Here is a 17266-nt window from a genome sequence, read left to right as displayed (position 1 = left end):
GATAGCCTGATATGATTTTGGCAGTGGATGGTTCGAGGATTGTGCGACACCGGAAGCAGAGTAAAGTGGAGAGTGAAACGTCAATATGTTGAGTGTTCTAAATCAGAGGCGGCGCCAGAGCGTAGCCCGTTGCAGGGTCGAACGATGTGCTCAGGAGCTAGCCAGGGATCGCCTGGGCTTTAATGTGCGTGGTTGAGCGGACCAGGGCGTGTGTATGGCTCGCTGCGCAGTGTCTCTCCTTTGTCTTGGCCGCTGATAAGGCGGTTGAGGACACGGGTAGTTGGGCGGGCTGGCGGGACGAGGCGATACACAACAACAAAAATGCGAGAAAGGCGCTCCTCAATGGACTGACGAGAAAGGAGAGTCGGGATTGAATCAGGTGAGAAGCCCGTGGTATTCGGGCGAGACTAACTCCGTCGCCTGGCGGTGGCGCTGGCGAAGGCGGGTCTCTTGAGCAAGGTGGCCTCTGAGGGGTCTTTTGCTCTTGAGTCTTGACACACAGCGAGTTCCCCTTCGACAGAGAGTATGAGTCGGCGTGAGCCACAAAGTCGTGACGGCCGGAGTATCAACCACTGGAAGCGAGTATTGGCGGAGCGTCAAGACAGGAGTCAAGACACCGCAGGAAAAGAGTGGAACCGTGTGTGCTGTTGGTTGTAGGGCGGTGGAGGGGCGTGGTGAAGAGGATCTGTCGGCAAGATCCCCCTGAGATTTGGTGCTGAGATTGTGGGGAAAGACAGATAAATGCCAGTCGGCTTTTGTGACTTGTGATGGGCCCCTGTTGGTATTGTTGTGCGATGCACGAGTCCTATGGTATTGGCTGATGCAGCAGAAAGGAGACTGGAACGCCAAGGGACAAGTATGCGTGGTGGATCTGGCTAGATCTGGAGTCTCGTAGCAGTCAGGTTACGAGGCGCTGAAGGACTGGCAAGACTGAAGAGACGCGCGGCACCAAAATGACTGGAGCTGGCAAGAAATATGAGTTGCTCTGTGGGTTGGTTGTTGGTTGTTGGTTGGTGAGTTGGTTCAACCTGTGCAAGATGAATGGTGAGGGGTGGCTGATGGGAGATGAAAGGAAGAAAAGGAGAGATGAGATTGGCATGGAAGGAAATGAAGATGGTTGTTGAACAGGTCAGAGTGAGTTGAGGTGTCCATTGACGCCTGATGACTACGGCCGCCTACCGTAGGCTGCGTAGGCTTGGTAGGTTGGCACTCGAGCAGCAGAAGGAGGAGGGTCGCAGGCAATGGAGAGTGGAATGCAGGCGGAACGAATGGATGGGTGCCCCTGGACGGCAGGGGTGCACAAAGGGTGCAGCCAGCCTGGGGCCAATGAGAAGGCCTGCTCAGATAGGTGAGGGTATGAGGTGATATCGTCCGTGCGTCTTAGCTTTGGCGCTAGCAGGGGGCGAGAGGCCGTTAGTGCCGGCTATCCTTCAGTGCAAACGCGGGGAAACGTCACTGTGGGCCCCACCATCCAGCGCTTGACGAATCAGTCTATAGTGTGGGGTAAATCGATAAGGGAAGGGAGGCCCTGCTGGGCTGATCCCTTCCACCTTCCTTCAGCCCTCGACCATCCCAACCACGGTCTTGGTCCCCTTCCTCTAGGTCCGACCTCCTTCTGGCCGTCTGTCTGGTCAGGCTGGCAGGCTGGCAGGCTGGTCTGTCTGGTATGGCAGCATCCTCCCCACGTATTCCAACCGACTACCGATCGCCCACTGTCTCACTCTCAGACGGCAAGCCCTCTTATCCTTTTTTCTTTTCTCTTTTCTTTTTGTTTTTGACACTCTCCAACGGGCGTTGACATTTCTTTGCATCATGGCCACAGCCAGCCATCATCACACCCGAGGGGTTTCTGTCGATCCGCCTCATCAGTTCGCTCATCATGTCCAGGCTGGCACGTCACCCCGTCACCCCGTCACACACACTCAATCAATATCAGCCAGACAAGCCAGACCGGTCACCGATCTCCGGCTCCGCGCCCCCGCCCCGCAAGGCCTGAAGGCATGCCAGCTGCCAACTCACCGTCCTGTTCGGTGCCCCGATCGATCATCCACCGTCCATCGCCATCTCGGTGTCAAGGTTCCGCTACTGTCGATCATGGGTCATCTGCTTGATGCCAAGTGGTCCTTCGTGGGGAGGGCACGAAGCCAGGAAGCGTATATGCCACTTGGCTTGAAACAAGCTCGCGGACTTGAACCGCCATCTGCTTGAACCCCATAATAACTATAACTTGGCTTGCTTGGGTGGCCAAGGAGGTGTGGGTTCTGCATGCTCCCCCCCCAAGCAACCTCTCAGGCGCTTCCCTTATTTCCTGTGTGCATAAATAAACCTGGGTACCTAGTCTAGCGGGTCTCGAGGTTCCACCAGCTGGGCTGCACCCGCTGTTGGCCTGTCAGTCGAGTGCAGTAGCGTTGCAGCTACCCTCTAGCCCGTTGGATGGATTCCAAGGCCTTGGTGCAGTTGGTGGCGCCATCTTGGATCGAGCCAAGCATGGCTTGCTACACACTACCACCAGACTATAGACTCGTTCGTCCGCGTTGCTGACTACGGGCAATACGGCAAGTCCGGACTGGCAAGACTGGTGTTATATCAACTGCCTTCAGGACTGCAACCGACTGGGTGGCGTCTGGGAGACCGAGCCTAACGTGGTGGTGTTGTGTAAGCCATACCGCATACACCACCACGCACTATCTCGTCGCTACCGTCCTCACGTACGACTAGACTGCACGTCCCACACCATCCCAGCCACGGACTGTCAAGAACTGCCCAATGATGGCCCCCACCTGATATTCTTTACCGTGCTTCGTCCCACTGCTTGCCGTCTCAAAACGACCTACACAGCGGTAATGCTCCCAGCACCACATTGGCTGGAGCTGGCCCTAGGGCTGCTGTCCCACAGAGCCTTTGATCCTCTGCCTTACTGTGTGCTGGGCTTGGCCGTCTGATTTGCCTTCCATCCTCGTGCCAATCCTCCTAACAATGCACTTTGCGGGGGCCGGCAGTGAGTGTGGCTCTCGCGTTCGGGAACGCAGTCGCCCTGGCCTTGAGCCCCTGAAACCTGCGTGGGAAACGAACTTTGTTGGACACTCTGGGCAATCCGGACACTCTGGACACTCTGCCGGTAACCTGCGCATCGTGACTCGTCCGCTCGTCAGCTTGGCCTCTGCATAGTGCATATTGCAGGCGTCCCGCTGCAAGAAGCAGGGTCCGTCTCCCGCTTGGCAGCCGCATCCTCCAGGCAGGCCCAGACCAATGCCGCTTGACTCGATTACCATGGTCTGCTATATCTGTCGATTCTCCAGCGCGTGGGGCCGAGAATGAATCTATGTCTGTTCGTACCCAATGGTAGTATGCCAGGCGTGTGCCAGGCCTATTTTCCCAAGACATGTCGGGTAACCATTATCCTCGTTCCTCCTGCCCCTGGCTCTTTCTCTCTCCAAGGTTACAGGGCCGCTGTTACTAGTGTCGCGTCCGAGCAACGACGACGGCCGTCGGCAGAATGCTTTGACTTTCTAGACGCTGGATCGATGAGTAGTATTCTGGTATGGCGTCCTGCAAGGAGGAAGGCCTAGAACGATAAGCCCGGGCCCTGAGCTCAAGTCCGTCTATCGCCCGGTGTCGTACAAAAAGTATGAGGGACGGAAGGTTCGGACATGCGACACGACCCTCCAACGACGGGCCCAGAAAGCATAACCCTCTTGAGGCTGGGTTGGCTGACGTTGGCTGCGAAGCACATGGCATTCTGACCATCCTTTTTCGAAACCAGCTAACACCGGGTAAGCCTTCGGGCTCGCAGCGGGGACCCGGGTCACAAACTCTCCGGCGACGTAGATACTCATCATCGTAAAGGGTAATTCGGGCCAGAGCCGCAGGACTGGCTGGCTGGCTTGGGCGGGCTGGTCCAATAGTGCTATAGTGCATGGAGCGTAATCGCCGTAGTGTAGGGCCGTCCCAGACGACGGGGTTTCGTCTTTTGCATTCGTTTGACGGGCGATTCCACACAAACCTCTTCGCACTGACAATTTACCCCAGAATTGACTTTTGGGCCCATTGGCACGACCACTCTATGCCTCTGGCTGAGTGGCTAGCCCCAAAACCTGACAGAAAGCTTATCACCTTTTGTAGAAATCCCCGAGTTCCCGACCACGCCCACGTTCACGAACCGAGCCTCGAGGTGACATCCTGCATCTCGCCCTCCAAGGTTCTTACACAGATCAGATCCAGCCGACGGTCAAAGCAACTGCGCACCGACCTTGGGGCGATTTCACCCACAATCTCGGTACACGAAAGCGTTGCTGTATTGGGTCTGGGGCACGCGACCAACAGGCATGGGTGCTGGGGGCACGCAAGTTCACGGATCCTGTGCCGATGGCGGTTGTTGTTGAACCAATCTCGAGAGAACTCGTGGTAACTCAACCATGCACGGTATGCGAGATAACTTAGCTAAAGACAATATTAGTGTTCATAGAGCCCTTGTTGCCTCTGCTTCCGGAAAGGCAACCCCATATTCCGGGTGGAAGGCTTTCCCTCTCCTGGAGCTAGTATTCAACTTCGTGTCGGGATGTCGGCGAGGAAGGAAATAGCCTCAGAGATCTACCCTGATCACTGAATAATATCTCCGAGGCGCAACTCTTCCGATGGGCATCATCCCAATCGCAACAAAAGCTTACCCGGACCAGGGCCAGGATGCCTGGATAAGCTACGAGGGCGTCGCGAGCGTCTGAGAGCGGCGTCTCTGCAAGGAAGGTGGCAAGCACGCACGCGCGCGTTTCATTACTTTCATAGTGAATTAATTAGTCAGTCTTGCCAAAGAGCTCAAAGTCTGGTAAATCCTCGGATGGGTTGTCATCCACGAGTGCAATTGCTTCTGTGGCTGTCCTTCGAAACCTAGAAGAACATCTGAAAACTGATTCAAGACCAAAACTAGAACCAGACGCAGGTGCATGATGAATCTCATGAACCTTCTCGACCAAATGCCAAATCAATCAAGTCATCTCTCCGTGGCCAAGTGCCTTTTCAAAGAAATCAATCAACCAAACCATCAAACGGCCACCGTTTTTGTAAAAAAGGCTTTTCGCCTCGTCCTCGTCAATTCGTCAATGACCAAATCAAAACATGTCCCTTTTTCTTTCATTCCTGCCGTCATGTTCCCTGCTTCCGTGTCTCCCAACGCCTGACCGACCCTATGGGGCTCATTCACAAGACCGAGTTGTCAGTGAGATCGAGCAGGAAGGTTGCAGACAAGGGTCGCAAATCGTGAAGTAGGCAGAGCGCGAGAGGGTAATGAACGCAGCCGAGGGGGAGAAACAGGAACAACCATCAATGATCAGCCTCGTGCCATGCCGTAATTCCAAGACTTTTTGGACCACAGCTTTTCCAATGCCTCGTATCGTCTCATATCGGACGTCAGTAGTAGAAACCTAGTTGGAAAACTCGAGAAATCAAAAGTGGAAAAGGTGTATCGGGTATCGTCGAAACTCCAGAGATGCTCATGCGATGCCATGCGATGCAGTGCCATGCTATGCCGAGTATTCGCAACCGTATTATGTAGAAGGCGTTTCCAAAGCCCTTTCAAAGTATTTTTTGTTTGGTGTCAACTCATCGCTGTATCCAGTAGACCGTTCACACCGGCGATGGAGACAGAGACCAGGCGACAGATTCAGGTGTCATCCTCGTCGTGGCTCTCGGGAGCAGAGGGGGCAGCAGGGCTGGTATCATCGCCGTTCTCACTCTCGTTGATGTCGAAAGACGTGAAGGCTTGTGTCAGCTGCTCAGTACGCTCTCGGGACCTGCTGGACTCTCCCTCGCGAGACGTCGTGTGCCCGCTCTGCCTGGATGACTCGCCAGCAGTGGTGGAACTCGCAGCCTCCTTCGCCTTCTCCTTGCCCTTGCCCTTGTCTTGGCTGGGCGGCTCGTCATCCATCGATCCGTAGAGATCGTCCTGGCGGGCGGGATCGTTGAGGTATGCGTCCGAAGCAGCCGTGTCTGCCCTGGGTGGCAAAGTAGTAGGGGTGTCCTCATAGTAGGAAGAGGGGCCAGCGGCGGCAGAGTGCATGGATGACTCGCCCGGGCGGAAGGTCTCGGCTCTGGCGGACAGCGCAGACGAGGATGATGACGGGCGAACTGGGGAGAAGGGACGTCTGGTTGGCTGGAGGTTCGGGGCAGCCATGTCCACATAGGCGGTGGGCTGGTTGTACTGCGCGACAATGTTCATCCAGTATGCGCGGCGGGCGGCGTCGTCACGAATAGGCTGCTCAGCTGCAAGGCCGGCGTCGGAAGGGCCTGCTGCGGTCGTGGTTCCAGAGGAGGTGGTAGCCTGCGTCGCCTGGCTGGCGGACGATGATTCGCCCTGCTCGCTGGGTCCAGCTTCAGAGCTCTCAGAAGTCTGTGCCTCCGTCCTGGCTTTCTGCTTGCTTCTTCCACGCGCGGGCTGAGGGGCAGGCTCGACAAGGCCACTGGGTGCTCCTCGACCTCGGGCTCGACCTCCGCGGGCACCACGAGGCACGGTGGCTCCCTGGCGTGGCGCGACAGTTCCGTCAGGGTTGACGATAGGAATGGCCCTGGTCGTACTTCTCCTGCTCTGCTGCTGCTGGGTGGAAGCAGGCGGCGGAGGCGGCGGAGGCTGCGGGAGGGTGCCTACGAGGTTCTGGGGAAACAAGGTCTCGGCGGCCGGCTGCCAACCCTCGCGGCCGTGGTCTATCCAGAGGACACTCATGTGCTCAAAGCCGTGCTCGATGACGTCCTTCTTCTCGCAAAGGCCTGCCTGGTACAGCCACTTGTGGTCGGCGACGACGTGGACACGCAAGATGCCCCATTGCTGCTCGTAAGTCGCAGACCACTCGGGGTGCTGGAGGATGGCGGGGAAGATGTCGGCGACCAGCTTTCCCATCACGATGCGGAGGTCGCGGAGCAGCCCCTGGTTCGGCTCGGCGTACAGGTTGACCATCGCCATCCTGAACTCGTACTCGAACTTGTCGAGCATGTCGCGGTCCTGCAGGACGGCTGGCAGCTGCCTGACGATGTCTGCTCTTGCCACGTCGATTCGGCGGACTGCCTCGGCCATCAGAGGATGGCACAGCACAGAAGCTCCACAGATGTAGTGGGCGACGTTGTCCTTGATAGGCGTCATGTCCGACGGGTTGTTGGGGTCGTACCAGCCCGACGGGTAGTCTGACAGGAGCAAAGTTAGCTGGCTGTGAATTGCACTCCAATGCGACGGGAAGGTGTTGATTTCACTTACCCTCGTGGTACATGAAGCGAAAGACGGCTTCAAGTCTGCCTGGGTTCCAAGCGGCGTGGTCGGGAGACCAGAGGCCCGGCTCGCCCTGCTTCCTGTCAGAATTTGTTTCTCGGACGGTGGAGGTCCCGCGTGTTGTAGTTAGAGCACCAGTTGACTCACCTCGGGGCCTTCGTATGGTAGGTTCTCGTCCAACCACTCCGACATGCGCGCCAGCACATGTCGGTGGACGAGCCACCCACGACCACCGCAGCGGACCACCAGATCCCAGGTGTTGGGGTCCAGCCAGAGGCTAGAGCTGTACCATTAGCGATGATTCTTGAGGGGCGACACGGTGTATTGCTGGGACGGTAGGATCGAGAGTGAAAGTCAAGCACTTGAGAGGAAAGGACACGAAGAGAAGCAAGGAAGGCAGGCTGGGAAGGCAGGCTGGGAGAAAACGCTGAGCAAGAAGAATGAAGGGGAAGGATGAGAGCAAAAGCCAACAGCGAAATGAGAAGACGCGCAACGAACGAGAATTTCGTGGCGACTAAGCCCTTGGTACGCTGAGGCTGAGGAGAATTTCGAGCTCGCACGCTCCCATAGAAAGACCCAGGACTAGGGAAGAGAACGTTGAATAGGTGTGGCAAGGCTGGGAGAATTTACTTACTGCGCGTTTGGCGCCGTTGAAGGCGCCCCCTCGGGCGAGGGCGAGGGCGCGGGCGCGGGCGCAGGCGCAGGCACCGCAGGAAGGTCGATGGAGACCACCGTCTCCAGAGAAGGAGACGGCGGCGGCGGCACAGGCGAGGGTGGTGGCGACATTGTCGCCGTTGTTGTTGTTGTTGCTTCTGCTGCTGCTGCCGCTGCTGGTGGCGGTGGTGGTGGTGGTGGTGGAGGAGGAGGAGGGCCTAAGCTTGGTCAGTGGCAGGTTTTAAGTAGGAAAAACAGAGTGGCCCAAGCAGCAGCGCCGCTGACGATGCGGCCAATCGTATCAATCAATGGTGTGGTTAATGATGTCGTCGCGATGTCGCGATGTCAGATTGCTTACTGTTGGTACCCCGGAGGGCAGACGCATAGGATCGCGGCCGCGATCCCACCAGCTGCGAGGGTGTGGGCGAGGGCGAGGGCGAGGGTGTGGGCACATCGTCCACCACCTCCGACGACGAGGTCGAGGGTGGCAGGACGGGCAGGGGGGGCGCCCTGGGAGGAGGAGGAGGAGGAGGCCGACGCGCCCCCTGCACGATCTCGGCGTATGATTTTGGTGGCGCCATGGTGCTTCTGGTGCCACAAACGAGAGACCGTGATGTGCTGTTGTGGTGTCGCAAAATTAAAAGACAGGATCGCGGCAGCTTGCAGCAGGCGCAAATAAATATGGAGGGATGGCCAGATGCCAAATCGATAAGACTCACTCTGGATTCACCTGCTACTAGCGCGTTGTGCAATCTGAACTGAATTGTACATGTGCTGGATGGCAAAGTTGGGACGAAATTGTATTCCTCTTTGTTTGTGCACATGCTCCCTGCCATGGCAGACCGTGATACTCTCACTTGAATGGCCCTCCATCACCTAGGTAGATTGTAAACTCAATCACACTGCTTGGAGGATTCCTCTTAATTAATTCTGCTCCCTGAAAGAACTGGACTCTGATGCATGACCAAGAGACAGCTATCAAGGTCATTATGTTTGGTTGGGACTCAAAGACATTGGGCATTTGGACCTAGCATTCATTATGAGATAGCTGTTTACATAAAATTGAATTTCAGCACTCAACTCACGATATCCACACTCAGAGCTCAATGGCAATAAAGACAGAAAGTGTTTAATAAAATACAGTCACATCCACAGACATTGATTGAGAATCAGATATCTAGGTACAAGTGAGTTAGTTCACGAAGAAAACCTGCGTTGGGACCATGATGACAGTGGTTGTCTTCGACAATTTGGACGTGGACACAGGCACTTTTCTGTAATTGGCAATCATTCAAAAGGAACGACCATACTTTGCTTCTTGGCCGGTCCATTGTGTGTGACCTCAGGGAATGAGAACATGCCACGCAACAGTGGGCTTGGAAGACAATGAAGGCCCCAGTCGATTTCTGAGCTAATGATACAGGACTAGTTCTCGCCAATGGTCCTGATTCCATTCTCTTCAGAGCGTTGAAATATTTGTAAGCTCCAAGTCATCACCTGGGGCATATGAGCACTATCAATCGCGTGTCGAAAGTGCCGTAAACAACTGCAACATTGAAGCACTCTAGTTAAAGCTGACTTCGTCCTCAACCTGTGGGGGGATTCCAAGCTAAGTAACCGTCCAGGCGCGTGTCAAAGGGCAAGTGGCGGGGCCAAAACAAGACGGAAAGATTGCGACGGAATGGAGGGGGGGAACCTCTCCAAATGAGCATCACAAAACCAACAAGCCCTCCAGGGCTGGCTCCCAGTCCAGGAAGGCAGCAGTCCACGAGACGAGGTGAAGGTTCGTCCCTCCCGACGGGCGTGACCTTGAGGCGTCTTGCTGGATGGCTCAAACATCTGGGACACATGACGCGTCTGAGAAATCTAGCTCAACCTTTGAATCAAACACAAGCAACCAGTAAAAGGGATGACTCGTTCCAAACTTTTCATACTTGTGGAATCTCTGAGTTTTGCTTGAATACATCAACTGCGCACTCCAAGTTGGCCATCAGTGACAGCCAACGGGAAGATCTGGGCAGCGGAAAGTACATTTCACTCATGAGGTAGTCACTCAGCTTACGTAGCCTATTTACATGAAGGTGTAGTAGCCAGACATGATCCCTGAGTGTGCTCCTTGATTCCAAGACCCAGCAACTACACTAGAAGCATGAAATTTGGGAAGACCAAACCATGAGGTCAGAATCAATGAGTCCCTCAAAATAAAGTTGCCAGTTGGATGGTCAAAATACCAGCCATCGCTTCCAGCTACTTATTGCCAGGAGCTGATTTTGTGTGAAGTGTTTCAGCACGCACTCTTACCAGCCACAAGTCCTGACTGTCAACGCCCTACCAGCTTCGAACGCCCTCAGAGCGTAATGACCACCTTGGCCGCGCTCACCCCAGCCTTGTTGGCATCCAACCCCCTCTGGACAAAGTACAGCCCCTTCCCAACGACCAACTCCCTCGGCCGCGGGACCAGCGTCCCAGCCCTCAGCGCAGCAGGGACATACTCGCCCCAGACGGCCCTCACGACCTCGGGCGCCCCAGCAACAAGGCTCGGCGCCGAGATGCGCACGACCTCGACCTCGTCGCCCCCGGCGTCCTCGGGCGTGACCCCCACGCTGGCGACCCTGCCCCCTCCGAGGGCGCTCACGACGGCGGCGCTCGCGCGCACGGTGGCGTCGGACCCGATGGCGTCGTAGGCGCCTGCGAGGCGCGTCCCGGAGGCCCTCAGCAGGCCGGCCAGGATGGGGACGATGTCCGGGTTGTGGTAGTCGACCACGAGCTCCGCGCCGAGGGACTTGACGTAGTCGTAGTTGGAGGGCGAGGCCGTCGCGATGACGTCGTACCCCGCCGCGACGGCCAGCTGGACGACGGAGCTGCCGACCGAGGAGGAGCCGCCCCAGAGGAGGACCGTCTCCTTTTTCTTGCCCGCGCCCTTCGCCCCCCAGATGCTGCTGCTGCTTGGCGGCTTGGGTATCGGCAGCCCCAGCGTCTCCTTGAGGAACAACCCCGCGGCGGCCGTTGAGATGGAGAGGGGTAGCACGGCGGCCTGCTCGAATGGGATGTCGTCGGGGATCTTGGACACGGTCGCGGCCTTGAGCTTTGGGTACAGCTGGAACCCTCCCTGCGCGGCCCCGCCGGACGACAGGCCAAGCGCGTGGCCGATGACGCGATCACCCTTCTTGAAGCGGTGCCTTGCGGCCTCGCCGACGCCGACGACCTCGCCCGCGACATCTGATCCTAGGATGAATGGGTATTGGACTGATTACATGCACGTCAGTCATTTGCTTCTTATAGATCCTGAAGTCGTGCATCCTGGGACATTTGCAAGGGGATGAAAAGAATGGGGTCTGTAGGAGGAGGAGAAGCCTGCTAATTACTGACTGTTGAAGATTGGCTGCGGCGCAGACTGGATCTTCCAGTCGACCGGGTTGACGGCGACGGCCTTGTTCTTGATGATGACTTCGTCGTCGTCGAGGATGGTGGGAAAGGGAGCCTCGGCCACTTCCAGCTCGGCGCCGTGGGAGGGAATCCAGGCGGCGTAGTTTACTACCCTCATCGTGAATCTCTTCTCGAGTTAATCAGATAGGGTCTTACGTGGAAAAACAGACCGTGTCATGGCCATTCATGTGGGGTAAAAGTTCGAGGGTATATGAGGAGAGGTGCTGGACACCATGAAACTTACCTAGGATGGCGTGCCACGGCAAAATGAAAATGGCTTACAAATGTACCTTGACGGAATGACCACAGCAAAATCACCATAGCCAAACAGACTACCTACCAGCCCACACAGGCCACCCCTTCAGAGTTAATGCCTTCTGCCTACTCCAGTAGGTACTTTTAACTTATTCTTTCTAGTCCTAAAGTCTACACTATTTAAGTACCCATAAACAACACAGCTTCACGTTCAGCCCAGTACAACTGTGTAATTGAGGACCAGTAAACCTCTGGCTTAACCGGACAGCAAGTAGCAAGCGAATAGCCCCTTGGCACTGGCTAGCCAGGTCTCGTAATGTCATCCGTATCCTTTGCGCTGACTGTCCCGCCTTGCATCTGTCTGGGTAGTGATGCCGTCATCAAGCATTTGAAGGCAAAGCGTCAAGTTCTTCGTCTAATCCGTGAACTTCGTTTCGGTGCCCCTGTCGTGTTGACCACATCTGAAAAGTCTGTTCACAAAGACCACATGGAATTAGGGTCTATTTTGACAAGTTAGCCGGCATTTCTTTTTTAAAAACGGATTACTTAATGGCACTTAAAGAATGGCCGACAAGGGGGAATTTGCTAGTATACCTGCCAACGTTCTTGGAGCTCTGGTGGGGTTGGACCTGGCCGAGCCTCTGTGATGACGATAAAAAGACCCATCAAGCCTTCGTCCCCCTCTGAGCTGGAGCTATAGTTGAGCACACCCTGCCGTAGCTCTTTAAACCCCTGGGGCACCTTCTCGTCAGGGCCCTGAGGAGTTACGTGGCGCTGGGCGTAGATGTGTGCACAGCTGTAGGCCACATAATTAAGCCCAGGAAGAGCGGTCGTGCCCCTCGACAGAGGGCATGACGAGCAGGACGCTGGAGATACCGCTGCTCGCACGCAGCACCTCCGAGACCTCATCGGTAGCATTCCCGTTGGCATCATAGTCGTAGTACGGTGGGATGGGATGGCAGCTGAGTTGGTCCCGGCAGGCTTTCCGAGGCCGATCAGGTACTTTTCGAGCGTGGCAGTGCGGATCTTAAAGCCACGGAGGGCGGTGACTAGATCTAGGCCACCCACAATGAGGGCGGGGTTCAGACTCTGAAGTATTCAGATGGATGGGGAGAGCATAATTGTGGATTGGTAATTCAGTAAAACATTTGAGCAAGTTCAGCTAAGAGAGGGTGATTTGGCAGACTATAAAGGCAGCGAGTGAAGGGCGGACGAGTGACGCGTGTGGAGCCTTGGCTGCCTATAACCTGCTGAAGGGAGTGGCCAGGGTCTGGTGCCTCTCCCTGGGAACTTAGATATTGCGCAAACTGTCCCAGTTTCCCGTCAGCGACGTCGACAATTAGGTTTCGAGACTCAGGGAACCACGAGAGATAGTATCAGACAAACCCAGGATTGTCATGCATGCATTAATGAGCATGTGATTTCGAATTGAGAAGAGAGGCTCTCGACCAATGAACCGTATTACCCGACGTCGTTATTTCCCACCCTTTTATGTGTAATCTACAGAATAGCAAATGAATTCCGGTTAAAGAAATCCCTTCAACGCCTTGCAACAAGACTGAGCCCTTTTGAAAATACCTTGTGAAGCCAATGCTGCCAAATGCCACCAACCTAGAGCGATGCTGAAAAGAGTCCGCTATAATAAGCACATCAGCCCAGAACACCCCTGTGTAATCGTAAAATACATGATTTCAAGGGAAGTAATGTTAGAAACAGCTTTCTTTCCTCAAGTGCTGCCAGTGTTTCGACCCGACGCCAAGGCCATTCTAGACAGTGATAATCAAGTACTCTGTGACACAAGTGTAAGCCGCTTCAGCTCGACTATTATGATGGACCAAGGACCGCCAATCAGACGCAATCCACGCTCGATGTTGCGCCTCCCAGGATTAGAACGAGCCAGGGCCAGGCATCTGGGTTCCAGCTGGGTCAAACAGTGGGTCAGGAACTCCGAGCATGAAGCCGTTAAAGTCCTGAAAGCCCCCCTGCCCGTCACCGAGACCTTCCATGGTCAGGTCCCAGGCCTGGGTGAATCCATCAGCCAGGATGTGGGCGTCAAAGTCCGTTCCGAAGCCGAGCCACGGAGCAGGCGTGCCACCGACGAAACCATGCTGGTGAGGATATGCTTGTGCCTGAGGCATCGGGGGTGGCGGCATATTAATGCTGCCATCGTCCTTCCTCTCTTGATTCGCGCCTGGGCCATTGGAGGATGAAACGGCCCCTGCTGTACTGGCGTCTGCGTCGCCATTGCCGCTCTGTGGAGCCCCATCGGCAGGGGCTTGTACCTCAGAAACACCTGTAGCAGCTCGATTATTGGTGGCGGCTTCGGATAGAAGTTGCAAAGGGTTGCTGCTGGCCTGAGAAGAATCGCCTGCTTGGTTCGGCCCCGCCGCATTTGTTGAGCCATCAGTTTTGGTTTCTCCACGCCTGGGCTGAGACTGGCTGAACTTGAGAAACCAAGCTCGCACCATGACTGCAATGGTGAGAAAATTAGAGGCCGGATGGTGTTTGTCAATGTTGGAAACAGCACGGTACTTCTCCACCAGATCGGACAATTTCTGCTCGACCTTCAGGCTGTCCTTATCAATGACTTTCCCGAGGTCCGACGACGGGTTTGAAGCAGCCGAATATATCTTGATGAGGATGACCATAGCATAGGACACCCGCACAAGATTAAAGACGGGCATACAATTTATGCTGCTTGGATCCATGCTCAAAAAAGTGTCAAATATCCCATCAATCGCCGTCAGACAGGCTGCCAGAGCGCTGGTGTAGGCTGGATTCAGCGTTGCATTACCAGCAGCGCTCTCTGGCACGAACGGGCTTTTGATCGCATCAGCTGGATCCGTCTGCAGCGCAAGCTCGTGCATGTATAAGCTCAGGGTGTGGAAGCTGAGCCTAAGTGATGCTGCTTGAAGGTTAGCACAGCATGAAGGAGGCAGAGGGTAGTGAATGGGTCATACGTACGGTGCAAAAGTTCCACAGGAACCTGATTCTTATGTTTGTCGAGCTCCCGCTCGAAGCCTCTAATCCTGTGCTGCGTCATGTGGTCTGACAGGCTTACTGGGACCGAAGGGTCGTCCATGCAAAATTGGAACCCGATCTCTTCCGCCAGCCGATGCGTCCACACGAGATGGCAGAAATATTTGTCCGTTGGTGCAGCTTCGGGCGAGGACTCGAGTATGTCCATGCACTCTGCCATGAACGAGGTCCATCTGAGCAGAAATGGCCGATGAAGAGCCATGGCCGTGTTGACCGTCATATAGTAGCACAGAAGCCAGGTCCGCCTTGCTTCGATGGTGGTTGGGTCTGGTTGAACCTGCCTCCTCGGTGGCTGCGCACCCCACGCCGTTGGTTTGCTACCCCTGGGTCTACCTCTGCCCAGCCCGAGGTCAAGCGCCATGATCATAGCCATGTGTACAAGTTGGTAGAATTTGAGTTCATCGAGATTTTCTGGCGGCAGGTACCACATGGCGGCAAGAGTTAAAGCTTGGACCAGCTCGATGCTCTTTTCGCCCTTGATGAGGATACTGTCAGCGAAGGCCTGGAAGAGCTCTCTGAAAGCGACCCGCTTTACTTCGGGCAAGCTCGAGGAGGCAACGGCCATGACGGCAAGGAACAGGACTGGTCTCGTTTTCCTGAGCTCGTCGGCGGTCAGGTGGGGCGGGAAGACGACACCGGGTAGGTGAGGGGCCATCTGGTAGTTGTAACGATCTAGCAGGTGAGCCGCACTGTCGGCAGTGATGATACCACGGGCGACGAGATCATGGTGCTCGTTACTGCTCGAAGATGCTGGAGTGTGGCCGCCGTTCGCGACGGGCGCACTACGCTTCCGCTTCTGACCGGCCTTGGCCACTGGCGGTACTGCAGAAGCAGAGATCCCGGTCCCATCGGCATCCCAACCGCCGGGAGGACCAGCTTCGGGATGGGTGGAGACGGAAGTGCCGGGCTGGCTGGGCTGGCCGGCCTTGGCAGCGCTCAAAGTAGCAGTCAGAGCATCAATCTTCTTTTCCAGCTCGGCAACCCTATTGTCGGTCTTCTTCTGGCGCTTCCTGGTGGGCTGGGTGATGACGCAGTTGCGTCCAGCCTTGGCGCATCTCTTGCAGGCACCTTCAGGATCCTCGGGGACAGTCTCGCAGCGGACCTTGAGACCGCGGCATGCCTCACAGGCCCTGGCTTTCCTGGGATCGGACCCTGAGTTGTCCTGGTCGCCAGTGTGGTCGTCAGGCAGGGCATTTGTGGTGGATGGGGCCGCAGGCGGCTGTGGGTATGCAGTGGCAGTGGGAAAGGGAGACGGGGCATTGCCCGGGGTGTGAGTAGAGGCAGCTGATGCCGCCGGGGCGGCTGAGTATAGAGCTCCGGCCGCAACCGTGCCCGAGACGGAGCCGTTGAAGTGTTGAGTCCCGGTCCCAGAGCCGGGCCCGCTGGCTGTGGGGGTGGGGGTGGGGGCGGACACATTATTATGGGAAACAGGTGGTGCCAGTGACGGAGATGAAGACGGCAAAGAGGCATCCTCGGCGACGTGTACGGAGATAGAGGATGAATCGTGGGTGCTGCGAAGGCGTGGATCCAAAGCGGCGGAATCCATGGCGGCGGACGACGATGTTTGGTCCCAAGGTTCAATGTTGGCAGGCAGCTAGCTGGCTCTCCGTACTCGCGCAATTGTCCATGGTATGGATGGGGTGCTGTCTGATTATTGTGATTATTGAGCCAACATAATCGGCTGGGCTTGTTGCTTGCTCCCAGCAGCTGTCGCATCGGACCACGGAGCTTTGTAAGAGGCAGGACCGACTAAGACCGAGGACCCGCCCACCGATGATGAGTCCTAGAGGTAACAGAGTATGGGTACGTAGACTACACTACTGCATGAAGAGCACGGGCCACTTCACGTCCCCTCCCCCAGCCTCCAGCCTCCATCCAGCCAAGCCAGCTCCTTCTCAGGCCCCCCTCCGTACTGCAGCAACAGCTCAGCAGCTGCCCATCAACCCCAAACCCCAACCCCCAGCCCCACCTCCAGCCTTCACACTTCAGCCTCTTGCCGCGGCCCCCACTTGCCATCCGGCCATCGACGCTAGCCTGTTTGGTCATCATCATCTCCCCCGGCTGCACGGCTTGGGCTATCACGCGTACCAGACTAGCTCGGCCTCTAACAGGCCACCCTTATATGACGCCAATCTCCCCCCCTTCACACCTGCATGCCATCCTTTTCTCACCTTCACCTCACGACTCCCCCATTTCGCGGTGGCATCTTTGCAGCCCTTCACGCGTCTACCCACCATCACCGCCACATCACCATCAGAATGGGCATCGAAGTCGGCCTCTAGACCTCCACGGGGTGTTGCCTGGGAACCTGACCCTCTGCACTCCTCTCTCATGCCAACGGAGAGGGCTGTTTGCGGGGCCAGAGCCAACACAGAGACGCATCTTCTTCTTGGGGTCGCTGTGGTATGCCCGCGTGCTTTGTTGTGCGGCTGGCCAACTGTCGCAGGCCCGACGTGTTCAGTCCGCCCGCACAGTCAGCCGCCCAACAAGCACGCGGAAGCCACGGCGACGTCTGCCCAGGGGGCGGCCACTGCCCCTGCAGGCCCTCGTCCCGCAAAGTGTGAGAACTTCTGCTCGCTGCGTCTACATCATGCACCGAACCCACGCATTCGGCTCCATCATGACCAGCGAGAAAACGGGGTG

The 17266-nt window shown here is 56.3% G+C and overlaps 4 protein-coding genes across 4 annotated transcripts; all 4 read right to left on the bottom strand.

Annotated features, from left to right (window-relative positions):
* Positions 1-5656: 5656 nt before the first annotated feature.
* KVR01_005540 (uncharacterized protein) lies at positions 5657-8484 on the bottom strand (the record flags this gene model as incomplete). Its single annotated transcript, XM_044789684.1, has 5 exons — positions 5657-7167; positions 7238-7322; positions 7397-7526; positions 7884-8121; positions 8262-8484. 5 exons carry the CDS (start codon positions 8482-8484, stop codon positions 5657-5659), a joined length of 2187 nt encoding a protein of 728 aa, XP_044645985.1.
* A 1434-nt stretch (positions 8485-9918) lies between these two features.
* On the bottom strand, positions 9919-11559 carry KVR01_005574 (uncharacterized protein). The gene is made up of 2 exons (XM_044785652.1): positions 11273-11559; positions 9919-11149 (listed from the first exon to the last, which is right to left on the bottom strand). Exons 1-2 carry the CDS (start codon positions 11445-11447, stop codon positions 10251-10253), a joined length of 1074 nt encoding a protein of 357 aa, XP_044646019.1. The 5' UTR covers positions 11448-11559; the 3' UTR covers positions 9919-10250.
* Positions 11560-11789: 230 nt separating this feature from the next.
* Positions 11790-12562, bottom strand: KVR01_005613 (uncharacterized protein). Its single transcript, XM_044790743.1, has 2 exons — positions 12179-12562; positions 11790-12084 (listed from the first exon to the last, which is right to left on the bottom strand). The coding sequence occupies exons 1-2, from the start codon at positions 12515-12517 to the stop codon at positions 11965-11967; spliced, it is 459 nt and encodes a 152-aa protein (XP_044646058.1). The 5' UTR covers positions 12518-12562; the 3' UTR covers positions 11790-11964.
* A 414-nt stretch (positions 12563-12976) lies between these two features.
* KVR01_005545 (uncharacterized protein) lies at positions 12977-16362 on the bottom strand. The gene is made up of 2 exons (XM_044794417.1): positions 14549-16362; positions 12977-14489 (listed from the first exon to the last, which is right to left on the bottom strand). Exons 1-2 carry the CDS (start codon positions 16167-16169, stop codon positions 13471-13473), a joined length of 2640 nt encoding a protein of 879 aa, XP_044645990.1. The 5' UTR covers positions 16170-16362; the 3' UTR covers positions 12977-13470.
* Between the last annotated feature and the right edge of the window lie 904 nt (positions 16363-17266).

This window comes from Diaporthe batatas, assembly GCF_019321695.1.
Source record: "Diaporthe batatas strain CRI 302-4 chromosome Unknown Contig00005, whole genome shotgun sequence".
Lineage (NCBI taxonomy): Eukaryota > Fungi > Ascomycota > Sordariomycetes > Diaporthales > Diaporthaceae > Diaporthe > Diaporthe batatas.
This window is presented reverse-complemented; position numbering and strand designations above follow the sequence as displayed.